At 38.2% G+C, this 17,697-nt stretch overlaps 1 protein-coding gene across 6 annotated transcripts in view; it reads right to left on the bottom strand.

Annotated features, from left to right (window-relative positions):
- Positions 1-17,697, bottom strand: part of AP2B1 (adaptor related protein complex 2 subunit beta 1) — a 122,654-nt gene that overhangs the window by 24,712 nt on the left and 80,245 nt on the right. For all 6 annotated transcript variants that reach the window (XM_029929187.1, XM_029929191.1, XM_029929190.1 and 3 more), the window contains 2 exons: positions 16,528-16,673; positions 9,874-10,003 (listed from right to left, as the gene is read on the bottom strand). In XM_029929187.1, coding sequence (XP_029785047.1) covers positions 9,874-10,003; positions 16,528-16,673 — 276 coding nt within the window. The remainder of the gene's footprint in view (positions 1-9,873; positions 10,004-16,527; positions 16,674-17,697) is intronic.

Genomic DNA, 17,697 nt, shown 5'->3' with positions numbered 1-17,697 from the left:
AAATTTAGGCTTTCCTGAAGTGGACTGAAAGGGAAAATGAATTCAGACTGAATGTATTTTCATTATAGGTCCGCCTGACAGATTTTCAGGCTCTATGAACCTTGATTTACACAGAAACTTGTTCTATATAACTAAAAGCTGCAGATCTACAGATAGGATCTACAGATAACTACAACAAGGATCTACAGATAGAACTTAAAGGAAGACATGTTTTAATTCAGTATAAATAACTTTCTAACTTAAGATGGAACGGGCCATTCTATGGTAGTAAATCACTAGTAGTATTCATGTAGATGTTGAGATGCCATTACTGCCAACATAGAGTAAACTCCATCAGAAATAGGGCTTTAAAGTTTTATTTTCAAGCTGTATGAATGTCAATACCATGAAGCCAATGCTTAACTCCTATGTTAATAAAGCATATTCTTTTACCTCAATGAACATGATGTTATGGCAAAATATAAGAGAGTAAATATGAACGAGGGCAGGATATGGCCGAAGTGGGCTTCAATCCAGCTGAGAAAAATCACAGTGAGTTCTCTTTAATTCCAACCCATAATGTACTGTATGGCTTTGCAAAGATTATCAGCCATAATGAGAACATAGGGACTAGAAAGAGGTGTCTATTTTTTACTCAGAATTCAAAGTTCCCTACTGCATAAAGATCACGTGGCTAAATCTACTTTCCAATTATTTATCAAACTAAAGCCACAAAATTGATTCCATTTTTCATCATCAACTCCTAACTTACCATCATGATATAAAGAGAACTGGAATTTTAACGGCTAAACACCTACAAATCACTTTTAACCATTTTACAACTACCTTATGAAATTCATTTTTTGCTGAAGATTTGTAGCATGGGCTTCTGCTACTTGAGTAATCTGATCTCAGACCCTTTTTTATGAGGAACTAGGTCACAGGCTTGGGTGTTTTAAGAACTGAATTCTGGATTTCAGGAACAAATGTGTCCTGCATTGATGCCAGATTTATGATTCATTGGACCACCTCTGCTTATCAGGATACAGAATTCTTGGCTACTGCTTATGGGTAGTTATTCAAGCAGGGCAGTTGCTATTAATAGGTATATCCTAAAAGAGGTCCCAGAAGCCAGTTGTTGAGTGCTGGTTATTATAGAAAGACAAAGGATAAAGCCTAGTAGAATCTTGATTATCTTGATGAAAAAGATAAGGAGGATTCTCAATAAGCATAACCTAGTCAAAAAGCAATATCTAGTATATAAGATAGTCTAGTTTCTCAGGTGAGACATGAAAAAATTTATCATATTTGAAGCAGCAATGGGGCACATGGGTGGTTCAGTCAGTTAAGCGTCCGACTTTGGCTCCAGGTCATGATCTCATGGCTCATGAGTTTGAGATCTGTGTTGGGCTCTGCGCTAATGGCTCAGAGCCTAGAGCCTGCTTCGGATTCTGTTTCCCTCTCTCTCTCTCTCAAAAATAAAGATTAAAAGAAAAAATTTGAAGCAGCAATCACAGAAAGTAATTTTCTCTTTCCTTTGGTAGTAAAATGTTTTCATCTTTCCTAACCAAGACTCCATGACCTACATATTGCTAATGGAATAGTTCAGGTTCTGTCCTGTCTACAGGGGTTATTTTCAGCATTGGATCTATCTGTCCAGCCCGGGAATCTCTTATAGTTCCCATAAAATCTACGACTTCAAGGACTCAAGCAGCATGTAGTCCCATAAAAGCAATCAGAGTGCAGAGTCCTCAATTGCGGATCCTAGAAGACCAAAGAAGGTTTTTAACACTGAACTTGTTTGGCTTGCACGATAGTCAAGAAAAATCAGCAAATGCCAAGCTGGTTAGCTTCATTTGATGGAAGCTGCTGAAAAGGTTTTCCATTTGGAAGCATTCACCAGGTTTTTTTTGTACAATAGCTACAGTTATGGGCTTTCTGAGTGTGAACTGACATATGTAAGCCATGAAATATCAGGGACAGGCACCATCTGCAACTGATTGTCTCACAGGCTGGAACTGCAATGTAGGAGTAGCAAGGCACAGAATTTTCTCAGGGCCAAACACTGGCAACCCCCCCCACCAATCTTTTGGCTTACAAAGATCTTAAAGATATGAATAAAATGGACTGTAGGACTGCATTCTCTGAAGCTGGGATCTTCAGTACATTCTCCCCTAATCATTCAAAGGTTAAAATAAATAGTTGTTTTATAAGAGACACTCAAAGGAAAAAAAAAGAGATTTTCCCTAATTAATATTCATCCTATTATCAAACAATGCTTATGTGGGGTTTAAAAGCAATAGATCAATAAAAAAAACCATATCTAGGTTTACCTCTAAGGCTTCTCCTAATTTTAAGTTGTATGGAAGGAAGAATTTTTATAAAGGTGTTATCAGACTTTCAGATAAAGACAGTAGACTGAAAATTACAAATTTTCTTTCTCCTAGAAGAAATTGTCATAATTAAGAAAAAAAAATTAGGGGTGCCTGGGTGGTTCAGTTGGTTAGTTGTCCGACTTCGGCTCAGGTCATGATCTCATGGTTTGTGGGTTTGAGTCCCGTGTCAGGCTCTATGCTGATAGCAAGCTCAGAGCCTGGAGCCTGCTTCAGATTCTGTGTCTCCCTCTCTCTCTGACCCTCCCCTGCCCATTCTCTCTCTCTCTGCCCATTCTCTCTCTCCCCTGCCCTTTCTCTCTCTCTCTCAAAAATAAATAATAAAAAACATTAAAAAAAATTAAAGGTATAAATTATAGACTAGGGAGAACAAAGAAGTACAATAGCAATAAAATCTAGGTACTATAAAATACATGCATTCGCAACACCCCCACAGACTCTCAAAGGTTCTGGACTGGCAGCACCTCTGCAAATGTGTGGAGGAGACTGTGGGGAGATGGTGTTAATGAGGATTAAGGTGCTGTTGGGAGTCTTAGATCCCAACCACCGTCCTAGGCTACCTTAGACTCTTAACCCTTGGGAAAAACTAAAGATGAATTCTTTAGGAGGACAGGAGTGATGGATTCAGTGAATTTATACATAATGAATGCTGAGAGTCTTCAGTCATCTTTCCCAATTTAGCTTCCAGAATGCTGGCTTTCTGCCTTTATATTCTAGATAAGAGAGTCAAAGATAATTTTTGGAAGAATTGAGCCAGCCTAAGAAAAAAGACGTGTAAGTACTGACATGGAGGATTTCAGCTACCCTCAGTGATGAACAAACTGGTGGTCCAGCCCTGGGTCTCACGGTTTAGAAAGTCATACTCTGATCCTCCTGTGGCCTCCCTGCAACCCATGGATAGAAGAATCCTCAGGACCAAAGACATATGCTCCAACAGAACACACAGACTTTCCTGGCAGAGAGACCCAATACTGCTTCCAGGGCCTGTTTGAGAGACTTCTAGCCTATCACTTTTGCCCAGGGTCAGTAAGCATATCCTTAGGCCCAAGGGATGGCCAAAGGGTAAAGATGGGATGAAGGAGAGTATGGTGTGAAACAGGCTTCTCTAGTTGTACTCCTGAGTGGACAAATGGGGAATTTTAGCAAAGAACCAAACGGAAATCCTAGAATTAAAAAGTTCATTATCTGAAAGGAAAATTATACTGGATGAAGTAACCGAAGATTGTAGTCTACAAAAGAAAGAGTCAATATACTTGAAGGCAGATCAATAGGAATCATTTAATCTGAAGAACAGAGAGAAAAAATGGTAAAAAGAACAGCTTCAATGATCTGAGGGACAATATTAAGTGATCTAACATTTGTGTAGTTGGAGTTTCAGAAGTTGGTGACATAAATAATAAACATAATAAATAATAAACAAAAAAATAAAATGAAAAACCCCACAAATAATAAAAATAAATAGTAAATAAACTCCTAGCCAGATATATACAAGGAAAACACCTAGGTACATAATCGTTAAACTGCTGAAAACCAAAGATAAAAGAAAAAGAGAGGGCATCCACAGATCAGCACTGACCAAGAAAACTTTCTGCAAAGATGGGAAAGTTCTTCTACAATGCCCAAACTGATAACTACTAGCCACACGTGCATTTGAAATGCAGCTAATGTGACTGAGGAAATAAAAATTTTAATTTATTTAATTTTATTTCAATTTAAAAAGCCACATGTGGCTAGTGGCTATCTTATTGAACACTGTAGCTAAAGAGAGTTATGAGAGGGGGCCTGAGTGGCTTGGGGAAGCCTGAGTGGTTAAGCGTCCAACTTTGGCTCAAGTCATGATCTCAAGGCTTGTGAGTTCGAGCCCCATGTCAGGCTCTGTGCTGACAGCTCAGAGCCTCGAACCTGCTTCGGACTCTGTCTCCCTCACTCTCTGCCCCTCCTCTGCTCTCTCTCTCTCTCCAAAATAAATAAACATTAAAAGAGAGAGAGAGGGTTATGAGATCTCAAGCCATCATAATATGTGTGCTTTACTGATTCAAATAAAGAATAATGATAAAAACAAACAAAATGGTTAAGGTACTGAAATAATTAGAAACCTGTATACTAACTGGGTATTTGATGTTAAGGAATTTTTGTTAATTTTTTAATGTATACAAGTCGCTGTGGTTATACTTTTTAAAAGAGACCCTTCTTTTTTAAAACTATACATTGAAATATTTGCAGATGAAATGCTATGACCGAGATCTGCTCAAAATAATATGGAGTAGGGCTGTGGACAGCAGTATAGATGAAACAATATTAACCATGGATTGATAATACTGAAGCTGAGTGACAGGCATGGTATACGTATCACTACACTATTTTGTTTACTTTTGTAATGTTAAGAATTTTCCATAAAAAGTTTTTAGTAAGTAAAGCCAGGGGCGCCTGGGTGGCTCAGTCGGTTAAGTGTCCGGCTTCAGCTCAGGTCATGATCTCACGGTTTGTGGGTTTAAGCCCCGCGTCAGGCTCTGTGCTGACAACTAGCTCAGAGCCTGGAGCCTGCTTCAGATTCTGTATCTCTCTCTCTCTCTCTGACCCTCCCCTGCTTGCACTGTCTCTCTCTGTCTCTCAAAATTAAAAGACATTAAAAAAAAGAAGAAGAAGAAAGTAAAGCCAAAGGAGAAAGAGATGGAAAATAGGACGGAAAAACAGGCATTTGCCCAGAAGGGTCAACATCCAAATGGCAAGACTTCCAATAAGTTAAATAGCATTTGCAGCTTAGGGAAATCTACATAAGTTAGAAACAAACACACAAAAATCTCCCAGAATTTGAATTTGGGCTACCAAGTTTCCACTTTGAAAAAGCCCAATGAGTACCTGGTACAATGGGTGAAAAGTGACTCATACCTCTTGAGGCACATCATTGGTAACTTTTAGAACATGAGGGATAAAGGAAAGTACAAGCTACCAATAAGAAACCACACAGCACAGAAAAACATAAAGAATTAGAATGGCATCACACTAGGAGGAAAATGATTTCTAACCTAGCATGTAAAAACTATTCTCCATGTGCCCATTCCCAAGAAGCTACTGGAGGATGTTTTCCTCAAAATGAAGGGGTAAACAAAGAAAAGAAAAATACAGTAAGAAGACCCAACACAGAAGAAAGGTGAACCATGGAATGGTGATAAAGGGAGATCCCAGGATCACAGCCACATTTCACGCATACAAAAAACCCAGTCCAGAATGGAGCAGGTCAGAAGACTCCAGAGGGGACTTCAATAAAGTAGAAAGTAATGAACTGTTTTTGAAGGGGCTGACTTCATTGGCAGCTGGGACTGAATTATAGCTAAAAACACAAAAAACTGGGCCACCTCGTTGGCTCAGTCAGTTGAGCATCTGACTCTTGATTTTGGCTCACGTCATGATCTCAAGGTTTGTGGGATTGAGCAGGCGTAGAGCCTGCTTGGGATTCTCTCTCTCCCTCTCTCTCTGCCTCTCCCCTTCCTGTGCACAGGCTCTCTCTAAATACATAAACTTAAAAACTAAGCAAACAAGAAGAGATAGGTACTAAAAGGTAAGTATCCAACTAATAAAAAGTTTTATGGAGAAGAAAATAATTACACTTCATAGCTCTGGTCTGAAGTGCAGTCACAATAATGTAAACACTGGGCTCTGATTAATACAAATTCTGAGCTAGCAGAATAATAGGCAGGGAATAGGATAGGAAATAGGCATGAAGATAGTGTCAGTGAGAGGGGAAAAATGTCCAGGAACACCTAAAATGGAAAAAGACAGAAGTCACAATACAAGCATGTTATTCAGAGATAGAGAAGTAAATGCAAAAGTATCAACTGAAAGAGGCAAAGAGAGATGGACTCCGTGGAAAGAGAAATTGAGGGCCATGTTGGGGCAAGAAGACTGGGGACTGGGTTTTTCGTAATTAACTATAGAACTAGTTGACTCTTTAAAACTGCTGACAAAATTAAAACTTGAAAGAATGGTGCTACCAATGATCCCGTAAGAGTTTACAGCCAAGCGAGAAGGGAAACCCAGCAGCTGTGAGAATTCCACAGCATCTGTGCAAAGACCAGGATGAATACGTGTGATGCTGTTAAGTCTATTGTCTTTTTGCAGACACTGATTTGAAGCAGTCGCTTGCCAGGTGTCAAGTTTGAAAAAGTATATTGGGAAAATGTTTCTAAGCAACTAACACAGATGAAATGAAGGTCAAGGGTGTCAGAGAAGATTCATTTAGACATTTGCTGGTGTTTTGGTTTCACTTAAATAAATAGAAGGAATCAAATCTCTTTTTCAAAGACTATAATTATATGATATAAATAAACCAAAAGAAGATCCTAGCAGAAGCAAGCTAAACTTTACTTTGTGTAATACTTGTAAGTTGGATTCATGGCTTTAACATCAGTGCAGTGAGAGACATTTTCTAAGCTCACATCTCTACTAGGTATCTTGTCTCTAAGGTATAATCTATTTTACATTTTAAGAGGGAACAGGGTCTTTTTAACCTTTCAATACTGTTTCAGACAGGCTGTAAGCCAGTAAGTAGTCTGATTAGCATGAAAATGAAGTTTTTGTATTAAGAGCTACATTAAGTTCTGGCAGCTGGGTTTATCTGTCCTTTATTTGATATCAAATTAGCCAAAATAGTTAAACTCACACTGCATTCAAAATTTCGTTTCCTCAAACCCCAAACGTTTTTCTTTCCTGATTTCATAGTCTGAAGTTTATGAAAGTACTAATTTTCCTACATGAGTTCTTGAATTTAGAAACTATGCGAATATAATGTTTAAACGTCAATCAATTTTTACCTGGCTCTATCCTAGATCTTTATGATCTAAATTTGTTGGGAGTTAATATTTGATTCTTTTTATTCGTACCAGGACAAGGGCAGAATGGAAGCTGAAATCTAAAGAAACCCACCCACCTTAAAACTAGCCATAACATTCAACTCCTACCAGCAGACAATAAATAGAGCTGCTCATAGGGGTAACAAGTTTTTCTCTTTTAGGTTTTTACTTATCTCCTCCATTGGGAAATGCAATTAATGAGAAAACAGCCATAATTATGAAATCCCTGAAAGACGAGAACCATGGAGAAAATTCAAACAATAAGTAAATACTTGACTATAGATGGAAGCTTTTTTTCTTTTATCCTAGAGAAAGCTGAGATGCTGTATTACACTCTACTTAGATGGAAACTTTTTAAATGTCTGCTTCTTGGGACACCTAGGTGGCTCAGTCGGTTAAGCGTCTGGCTTCGGCTCAGGTCATGATCTCATGGTTCATGGGTTCGAGCCCCGTGTCAGGCTCTGTGCCTGGAGCCTGTTTCGGATTCTGTGTCCCTCTCTCTCTGACCCTCCCCTGCTCGTGCTGTCTCTCTGTCTTGCAAAAATAAATAAAAGTCAGGAAAAAAATTTTTTTAATGTTTGCTTCTTATAACTTCAGGTTTGCAAAAACAAATATTTCCAAGTCCTAACCCCTACTTTTGAGGGAGGGATTTGGAGTAACATTCAAGTGCTCTTATGAGGGTTCGTTATTCCAGATGCTCATTTCACTGAATGAGAAATGGAAATACAAATAGGAAAGTAAATTCGTATTCATTTCTTTACTGTTTCCTTTTTGTTCTAGGAGCAGAAAATTTGCCCTGGTTCCTGTGACCCAAATTCCCTTTCCTACTCATAAAGTAAAGCATTCTTGCTGACCGTCCTCAAATATTATGCTGGAGGCTCTGCGGGCCAACTGGAGGTTAGGTTTCAAAGGGAAGGGAGCAGATGGAGATTTGGGTTAGTTCCTTACTTCAGGATCCTGTGCTGGAAAAGCCCCTTAACACACTGCTCTCGTCATAGTAACAGCCAGCTCCATCTGTAAGCCTTGTTTTGTTCTTCTAATCTGAGCCAAGTTCTATCATGACTCACTCATCTTTGCTCTGAATCATTATACCCTTTGCTGAGAAAGAGGCATCGACTAACTGTGGCACTGAGGTAGTGAACCTGTGAACAGGCGTGGTGCGCTGGTATTTAAATTACAGAAGAACATGGGTTTCAACTCCAAGTAATTCTACTGCTGGTATCTCAGCAGTAGGTCTCACACTGGTGTTTCCAGAAACAATGAGCGATGCTAACCCACCTGTCCTGACTGGGAAGTGGAAGGCTGATATTTTTCTTTCCACATTTTCAACATATTTAAAACTTTTATTCTCATTCAGACTATTCATTTCAAGTTCGTGGTGGAAGGGGAGTACTCGTCCTCTGCTTTGTTTTGTCTTCTCTCCTCACAGTACACCTTTCCCTCTTTTCTTGGTTCCATTTGTGAGCTCACTTTCAACAGACATTTTCTTTTCAGCTGGGGGTCCTGATGGCCCTGAAGTTTAGAGTTCTTGCAAACTAACTGCTTTGTACTTGCTTCTGCCAGGTACCCTGGGTTTTACCAGTCCTGTACCAACAGTACATTCATTTATTGGTTTGGAGAACACTGCACCAAATAGCTTGTATAAATTTGGACTACATATCCATATATTACACCATGTATAGGCCTTGGATTCATCATAGATGGCATCCAGAATGCTGGCCAGAGAGACACTTTTCCATCACCTGCCTTAGTGGAAAATCTTTACCAGTCCCCTTCCACTGAGGGAGGTCCCCTTCCAGGGTATCAGCTCTGTGCAGAGATTAGCTAGAGTTCCCCATCTCTGGTGGGTGTGAGATGGTTTCTCTTGTCTCTGTGGGCATATACAAATCCCCAACACTCAGGGTTTATATCTATATTAACAACCCTTCACCAGTGCCACACTTTAGCTTACAAGTTTACTACTGTACGTTCATGTTTCTTGAACCCCAGAAGGCTTATATTTCAAAGAGAAATTAAAAACAGATGAAAACTGAATGAAACTCTCAGCTAGTACTTAAGCATTCTAAAAGAGTCGATATTTTCAAGATTGAGAGGCTCTTGTAGACCTGATAAAGACCTGATAAAGAGCTTCTCTAAGCCACTAGTTATCATAGCACGTGCTAATAGGGGGTCTTTAAATCTAGATAACTGCATTTGTGTTTGTGGCTCAAAGATAACCTCTATATAAACCCCTACCAAAATCTATTCTCATGTATATGACAAATTAACTACAAAAGTCGTAAGAAAAAAAGTCTATAAATAAGATCTTAAAAAGTTTCTAAATGTTTGTTGAGTAAAATAAGGAATAACTTCCTATGTCAATGTAGCACTTAAAAAAAAAGTTTTTATGTTTAAATTAAACTCTCTGCCCAACATGCGGCTTGAACTCATGACCCCAAGATCAAGAGTCACATGTTCTACCAACGGAGTCAGCCACATGCTATGACTTGTTTTTCTTTTAAATAAAAAATAAAATTCTTCTCCATAGTTATTTCAAACCTGAATATTCCATGACCAAAGCTAATATAAGGAAGAGAAGAGTTGTGTTATATATAAATGAAATAAATCTGGAAAGATACCAAGTTTCCCCCTGCGTGATATAAAACTCTAACCTGCAGGTTGTTCAGGGGTTCCATCTTCATGACTGGGCCCAAGGTGTTGAGAGGCAGGGAGACCTCAATGCTCTGGTTTGGCATCAGTGGTGTATGGATGGCCAGAGGAGTGCTGGGGATGACACCAAAGCTAGGAGAGAGGATGGAGAAATCCCAGAGGTTAACCAGGAGGCAAGATTTAGGCACATCTTTGGGTTTCGGTAGCTCTTTACTCCATTTGAGTAAATTTTTAATTTTAAAGTTTATTTATTTATTTATTTTGAGAGAAGATAGCAGGGGAGGGGCAGAGAGAGAGTCCCAAGGGGCTCAATCTCACAAACCAGGACATCATGACCTAAGACGAAACTAAGAGTCACACACTTAACCAACTGAGCCACCCAGATGCCTTGAAGACATAATTAAAAAAAAAATTAAATAAAAGAAATAGCAGGAACCAAGGTGCTCAATTCTAATGTCCTATAACACTTATTACAATATAACTCTTATTTCCCATTAAATGGATTTGAGGAAGGAGAAAACGTAAGTACAGAATTATTTTCCAAGTTTCTTATGTTTTCACATCACTAGAGGGACAGATTTCATAAGTCTCTCTCTTTTTTTAAAAACATCGTTTCTTAGATAATTCTTGGGAGAAAGAAGACTGAAGAATATATAAAATAAATATAGAGGTTATATAGGTAATATCTTTCAAGAGTGACAGATGGCAGAAGAAACACTTTCTTTTTCCTAAACTATGCTTTAGAATATCAAAACGTAATAGTAAAATGATCCTGAGAATACATTACATTACATGTTGGTGTAACATTTATAGATCAAAAAACCATTCTGCTCTTTCGATCTTGCGAGTTCAGCAAACTCTGTCAGAAGGCAATATTGGGGTAGAAACATGCCATTAGCTTAGTTCCTAATCTTCTAAATGCTCTTCTTAGAGGTGATACAGAAGAAACGAAGGAGGGAAAAATTCCTTACTGATCTACAACCTCATCTTCTGCAAAATTATAAGCTAGAGAAAACTTACAAATTCCCAATTATATTTAAGTGTGGCCAAAGCACACAAGACGAGCAGAACCAGAGTGAGAGAAGGGTGCAGTGGAAATGCACAGCGAGTTCAGAAGTAACTAGTGGTAGCAGGCCTCACACACTGATACCCATTCTCAGAAGAGAACCCCCATTTCGAGTACCAAGTGCTGTGAGCAGGCCAAAGACCAAAGAGGAAACAACACAGAGGTGAGGTGAAGAAAGAAGGTGGAAAACCCCCAGCAGGGCCTGGAGGTGACAGCTCAAAAAAGCACCACCTTCAGGGCCTGGGTGGCTCAGCCCGTTGAGCTTCCTACTCTGACTCAGGTCATGATCTCGCAGTTGGAGTCCCACATCGGGCTTGCTGCTGTCAGCGCAGAGCCTGCTTCAGATCCTCTGTCCCTCTCTCCTTTCCCTGTTCATGCTTTCTCCCTCAAAAATGAATAAACATTAAAAAAAAAAAAAACGTACCACCTTCTAAAACAGATACTCTGGAAAACAGTGGCAGAGACCAAAAGGAAAATCTGTAGAGCTTAAGACTGAAATAAAAGTATTCTTGAATAAAATCAGGTTCTGAGAGGCAAAGGAGTTAGGGCCACATGGCAGTAAAGAGGGGAGAGTCTCTGAGAAGCAAAGCCTATAAAACAACCCTGGCTTATCTTCCTCATCTACAGGAGTCACCTAAGCTAGTCTTATAAATTCCAGGTCATTCAAATAGGAGTTCAAAATGGTGTACACACATTCAAAGACACTATTAGATAAAAGTGGGAAAAGAGTAGTACAAAACTTCCTTATGAACAAACAAAACATACTTGAAAATGATTTGCCATATAAACAATGGAAATTATTTATACAGGAAGTTAAGGGAAAATATACTTAATAAAGCAATTGCAGCTACCAAAGGAGGACACAACAGTGAAGGAAGCACCTGGGAAAGAGATGGCTCAGAGCAGAAGGTAAAGGAGAGCTAATAAAACTTAGAAAAGAATAAAAAAAGTATAACAAAGTTGCAAGACACAACTTCAGTATACAAAAATCAATTCTATTTCTATACACCAGAAAGAAACAAATATTAAGATGAAAAGAATGTTATTTACTACATCAAAATCATGAAACATTTAAATCTTACAACAGATGTCAAGATGTGTACATGAAAAATTATAAAACAGTTCAGACACATTAGAGACGATCTAAGTAAATACATAACGCAAGCTGATGGATTAGGATTCAACTCTGACGTCAATCCTCTCCCAAATGGATCTATGTATTTACTGCAATCTCAATCAGAATCCCAGCAGTCAAAGGACCTAGAATGGCCAAAACAGTTTTGAAAAAGAACAAAGATACTTTACAGTATTTGATTTCAAAGGTTATTATGGGAAAAAGTTTACTTTGACTCTTATTTTACACCATTAAAAATTATTTAAGATGGATAATAAAAGTTAATGTAGGAGCCAAATCTAGAACACTTCCATGAAAACACAACAAAATAAAACACCTTTCAAACTGTGGGTCAGGCAGATTCCTTAAGAACACAAGGAGCATAAGCAATAAAAATGTCTGCTTTTTGAAAGACAGTTAAGAAAATAAAACCACAAAAAATATTTGCAAGACATATATCTGACAAAGGACTTGTATTCAGGATATACAAAGAACTTTTACTACTTGATACTAAAACAACTAAAAAAAGAAAAATTTGCTCAATATCGTTAGTCATTAGGGGAATGCAAAAAAAAAAAAAACAACTTTTTTTTTAAAAGTAGGCTTCATGCCCAGCACAGAGCCCAACGTGGGGCTTGAATTCACGATCCAGAGATCAAGACCTGAACGAAGATCAAGAGTCAGACACTCAATTGACTGGACCAGGGGAATGAAAATTAAAATAAGAAATAAATTAAATGCAAGTTACTATAAATCCATAAGGGATAAAATTGGTAAGGATATAGAATAGCTAAAACTCTCAGACTTACCACATGACCCCGCAATACCACTGCTAGGTAATTTCCCAAGAAAACTGAAAACCTATATCCACTGAAGACTTGCATATAAATATTCATAGCAACTTTAATCATAAAAGATAAAACTAGAACAACCTTAAATTCTACCAGCTGGTAAAAGATAAACAAATGGTGGTATACTCATCAATGGATACTACTCAGTAATAAAATGGACAGATTAGTGATGTATCGATTTAAAGCAATATGCTAAGTAAAAGAAACTAGAATAGAGAAGGCTTCATCACTTACAAGAAATTACAGAAAAAATACAATTACAGTGCTAGGGACAGGGACAGAGTTACAAAGAACAAGAGAAGAGACACAGAGAATAAATTCACTGTTATCCATGCAGCAATCTTGCCAGAAGATCAAGTCTAAATCTGATCAAGCCTATAGATCTCCCTCCAATTTACAGATGTAATCTGCAAAGCCTAGATTGTGGGAAACGCCACAAATACAATGTGTAATTTCTTCTACAAACAGATTCAAGAAAAGAGAGAAGAGAAGCCTATAGGTTAGAAGAGACTTAAGACACTTATCATCCAACTGGCGTGTATAGCGACCTTATTAGGGACCCTGTTCATACAAAACAAACTACAAAACCATTACACAACTGTAAAAACCTACTGATTGGGTGTTTAATGATATTAAAGAATTCAATGATATAAAAGATTTTTTGGTACAATAGTGTTCTGGTTATGAGTAAAAAAAAAAAAGTCATGAAATACATATATTTTAAGTATGTAAAATATATATATTTAAGAAGAGTCAATAAAAACACAGTTCTCCAAAGAGGAAAATCTAAACAACGCAATAGTACAAAAGTTTAAACATATAAACCCTAAAAACTTTCTTGAAGTAAAGGACTAGGATGTACACATTGAATAGGCACACCTTATTCCAGGAAAGATTGTTTAATATTGGGAATATCCTTGTAAAATTACTGGACCTCAAAACTTTGGCAGCCAGACAAAATGATGTCGCCACTTGCACACTAACATGGGGGGGAAATGAGGCTGCCACAGACTTTTCCATAGGAACATTCAATGACAAAAGACAGGGGAGTGAAACAAAGAATTTAAGTCAAGGATTTTCAAGTATAAACGTCACAGTTTTTTTTTAATTCTGAAAATATTCTTGGTATTAAGTATTTTACTTTATTTATTTAATAGTTTATTGTCAAGTTAGTTTCCATATAACATCCACTGCTCTTCCCCACAAGTGCCCTCCTCCATGCCCATCACCCTTCTTTACCCTCTTTCCCTTCCCCCTTCGGCTCTCAGTTTGTTTTCAGTATTCAAGAGTCCCTCATGATTTGCCTCCCTCCCCGTCCCTAACTCTTTTACCCCCTTCCCTTCCCCATGGTCCTCTATCAAGTTTCTCCTGTTAGACTTATGAGTGAAAACATATGGTATCTGTCCTCTGCCTGACTTATTTCACTTAGCATGACACCCTTGAGGTCCATTCATGTTGCTACAAATGGCCAGATTTCATTCTTTCTCATTGTCATGTAGCATTCCATTGTATCTTCTTGATGCATTCATCAGGTGATGGACATTTAGGCTCTTTCCATGTTTTGGCTATTGTTGACAGTGCCGCTATGAACATTGGGGTACATGTGCCCCTATGCATCAGCACTTCCATATCCCTTGGGTAAATCCCTAGCAGTGCTATTGCTGGGACATAGGGGAGTTCTATTGTTAATTTTTTGAGGAACCTCCACACTTTTCCAGGGTGGCTGTACCAGTTTACATTCCTACCAACAGTGTAGGAGGGTATAAGACTGTTATTTATAGGACTGCTGTTTATATAAGCCCCCTTGGAAGAACCTATATCCAAGAAAAAACAATGGAAACTTAAATCAACTTAAATAAAAAAGGACTGGCAGTAAGCACAAATCCAAGCCAAAACAAAGATGGGGATAAAGTTGAGAGAGAGAGAGACAGGGAAAGGGGACAAGTAGGTAGAAAGAAGAAAACTAAGCTCTTGGCTGCATCTCTCATCTGTCATGAACAACCTCAAAGATGACAAATCAGGTAGCAGAATTTAAAAAAAATTTTGTTTTTAATGTTTATTTACTTTTGAGAGAGAGTGTGAGTGCGGCAGGGTCAGAGAGAGAGCAAGACACAGAATCTAAAGCAGGCTCTAGGCTCTGAGCTGTCAGCACAGAGCCCAATGCAGGGCTCGAACTCACAGACCATGAGATCATGACCTGAGTCAGACGCCTAACCGACTGAGCCACCCGGGCACCCCTCAATTAGTAGAACTTTAAGCATACTTTAGGTACAAAAGTAAACCCAAAGAACGGCAGTACCACTGACATCAGGCAATGTGGGGGGCAGAGTAGATATAAGTTACAGTAGGAAATCAAGAGACTATCTTCACAGAAAACAGGAACTAAGGGAATTTAATACAGAAAAAAGCAGAACTATCAACAAAGATATAAGGTTTTCTCAATATCAGATGTAAAAAAAAAAAAGCAAACACAAATACATATGAAGCATGAAGGTGGGCTATGCAGACTACCATTATTACAACAGATCTGTCCACCAGCCTTGGCTTTTAACTTGGCTAGCTCCCCCCAAACAGCTGGAAACAGAACTAGTCTGACAAACGAAACAAAGACTTCCTAGACACTTAAGTGATTTCCAATGTGCCAACTTTCAAATTTAGGATATAGAAGTTATTTCCAAATGCTTAGAAGTAAGACAGTCGCCGATGCAAGCTGTTACCAACAAATTTTATGAAATCTATGCTTTATGGGGTCCAATTACTACTCTGTTAGAAACAAGTTTGAATATCTTGTATTTATGAATCTGCCATCAAAGTCTAGCAGGCAGTTTCCTGAACCACAATATTTAACAAAGAACACTGACGTTTCAGAACTACAGGACATCAGTATTTTACCTTTTCTTGTCCTCTTCCTTATTAAGGCAGTGAATTCATTGCTAAAAGTAGATTGTCAGCCTTTATTATTCAGCTAACAGGTATTTTACATCAACCAAAGTGTGTGGGATTTGGACACACATTTGTTTTGTTCACTACTCTAGCCCCAGGACCTAGGAATGTCTGGCACATAGATGCTAAACAATTATTTGTTGAATGAATAAGTGGGTTTTAATGAAAACTTTTTTTTTTGGTAAATGGTTTATTAAAAACATTCTATTCCTAAAATCCTTTAAGAAGACAGTAAGTTCTGGTTTCCTTATTCCATATGGATGAATTTCCCAACAAAATTCCTCAGGGCCTTCAGAGTTGAAGCTGACAAGTGGACAGACACACAAGAGCTAGTGCTCACTCTACACCTAACATCTGTCTACGTCAGAGGTTTTCATGTGTGTGTTTTTTTAATGTTTGTTTATTTTTGAGACAGACAATACGAGCAGGGATAGGGCAGAGAACGAGATATAGAATCCAAAGCAGGCTCCAGGCTCCGAGCTGTCAGCACAGAGCCCAATGTAGGGCTTGAACCTAAAACCATGAGGTCATCACCTGAGCCAAAGTCGGCCGCTTAAGTGACTGAGCCACCCAGGCGCCCCTGTGACATGAGTTTTTAATACACTGTTAAATGGAACATTCTCTTGTTGGACACAAGGCACAATGCTGTTTCATGACTGAGCCAAGGACTCAGACTTCTTACCTATTCTTGTTAAACTGGATTGCAAAGTCTGTCATGTGCTGCAGAGCTTTATTGGTAAAGTTCATTTCCATATAGATGTGTCCTTGGCGGTGAGTAAATGTTCCGGAAATCTCCAACCCTTTAGCTTTTACTGCAGGCAGCCAGACCTATAAGATAGTATAAAGCTCAATGGAACCACACAAGATTTATCTTCATGCTATTTGTTTTAAATATATAAATATTAAGTTAAGATTTCACTTCTTTAGGCAATTATGGTGATTTTTATACCATAAATATCAAGTTAGATGCAAAAGGCTCTGGATAAAGTCGTATTTTCTGAATTTTGAGATCATCCTCAATTAAAGAACCAAACCAAACACACACAAACACACACACACATATACAGAGTCCACAAGTAACCCAGGCTACTTCTCCATATTCGGTTCAGCTCGGTCACGTCACTGCTTGAGCCCTGTTACCAAATGTACGCCCAAGGACAAGAGAAAACTCCAACGAGTATAATGTATTTGGTGTTTTTTTATTGGCACTTTTGATAAAAAGTTTAGAAGTGAAGAAACTGAATCTACTAATGAAAATAATATGTCTATATCTTTGAAGACATTTTTAAAAAATCATCACCAAAACTATTATCAGTAATCTTAAGAATTAGGACCATGTCTTATGTAGATTTTTAACTTTTGCTGTAGCTTTTGGTAAAAAGTACCTAGTTGTTGTTTAAATAATTTGAATACCTATCCTCTCTCTATGATTCAGCCATCACCCACCCCTGGGCCCAGAACCTGTGATACTGCTGAACTGTTAAGAGTTAATTAAAAAAAAAAAAAAAAAAAATCAGGAAATCCATGAACCGTTCTGACCATCGAAGACCAAATACCAAAGCATCAGTGGGGGGTGAATAAACTTGAGAACAATATTCAGCCACACTAAAGAAATAAAGGAGAGAAAGAAAATAAAACCAAGCAACCATAAGATATTTTTCATCTATCAGAGGGTCAAAAACCCTAAAAGTCAATTAACACTTAACAGAGAATGTAAGAATCTGGCACTTTGCAGTGTGTTGCTGGGAATGTAATTTGATGTCACCTTTTGAAAAATAAGTTGAGAATGCTTATTTTATTTTTGTTTATTTTGAGAGGGGGGGAGAGAGTACAAGTGGGGTAGGGGCAGAGA

This window comes from Suricata suricatta, chromosome 17 (assembly GCF_006229205.1).
Source record: "Suricata suricatta isolate VVHF042 chromosome 17, meerkat_22Aug2017_6uvM2_HiC, whole genome shotgun sequence".
NCBI classification, from domain to species: Eukaryota; Metazoa; Chordata; class Mammalia; order Carnivora; family Herpestidae; genus Suricata; species Suricata suricatta.
This window is presented reverse-complemented; position numbering and strand designations above follow the sequence as displayed.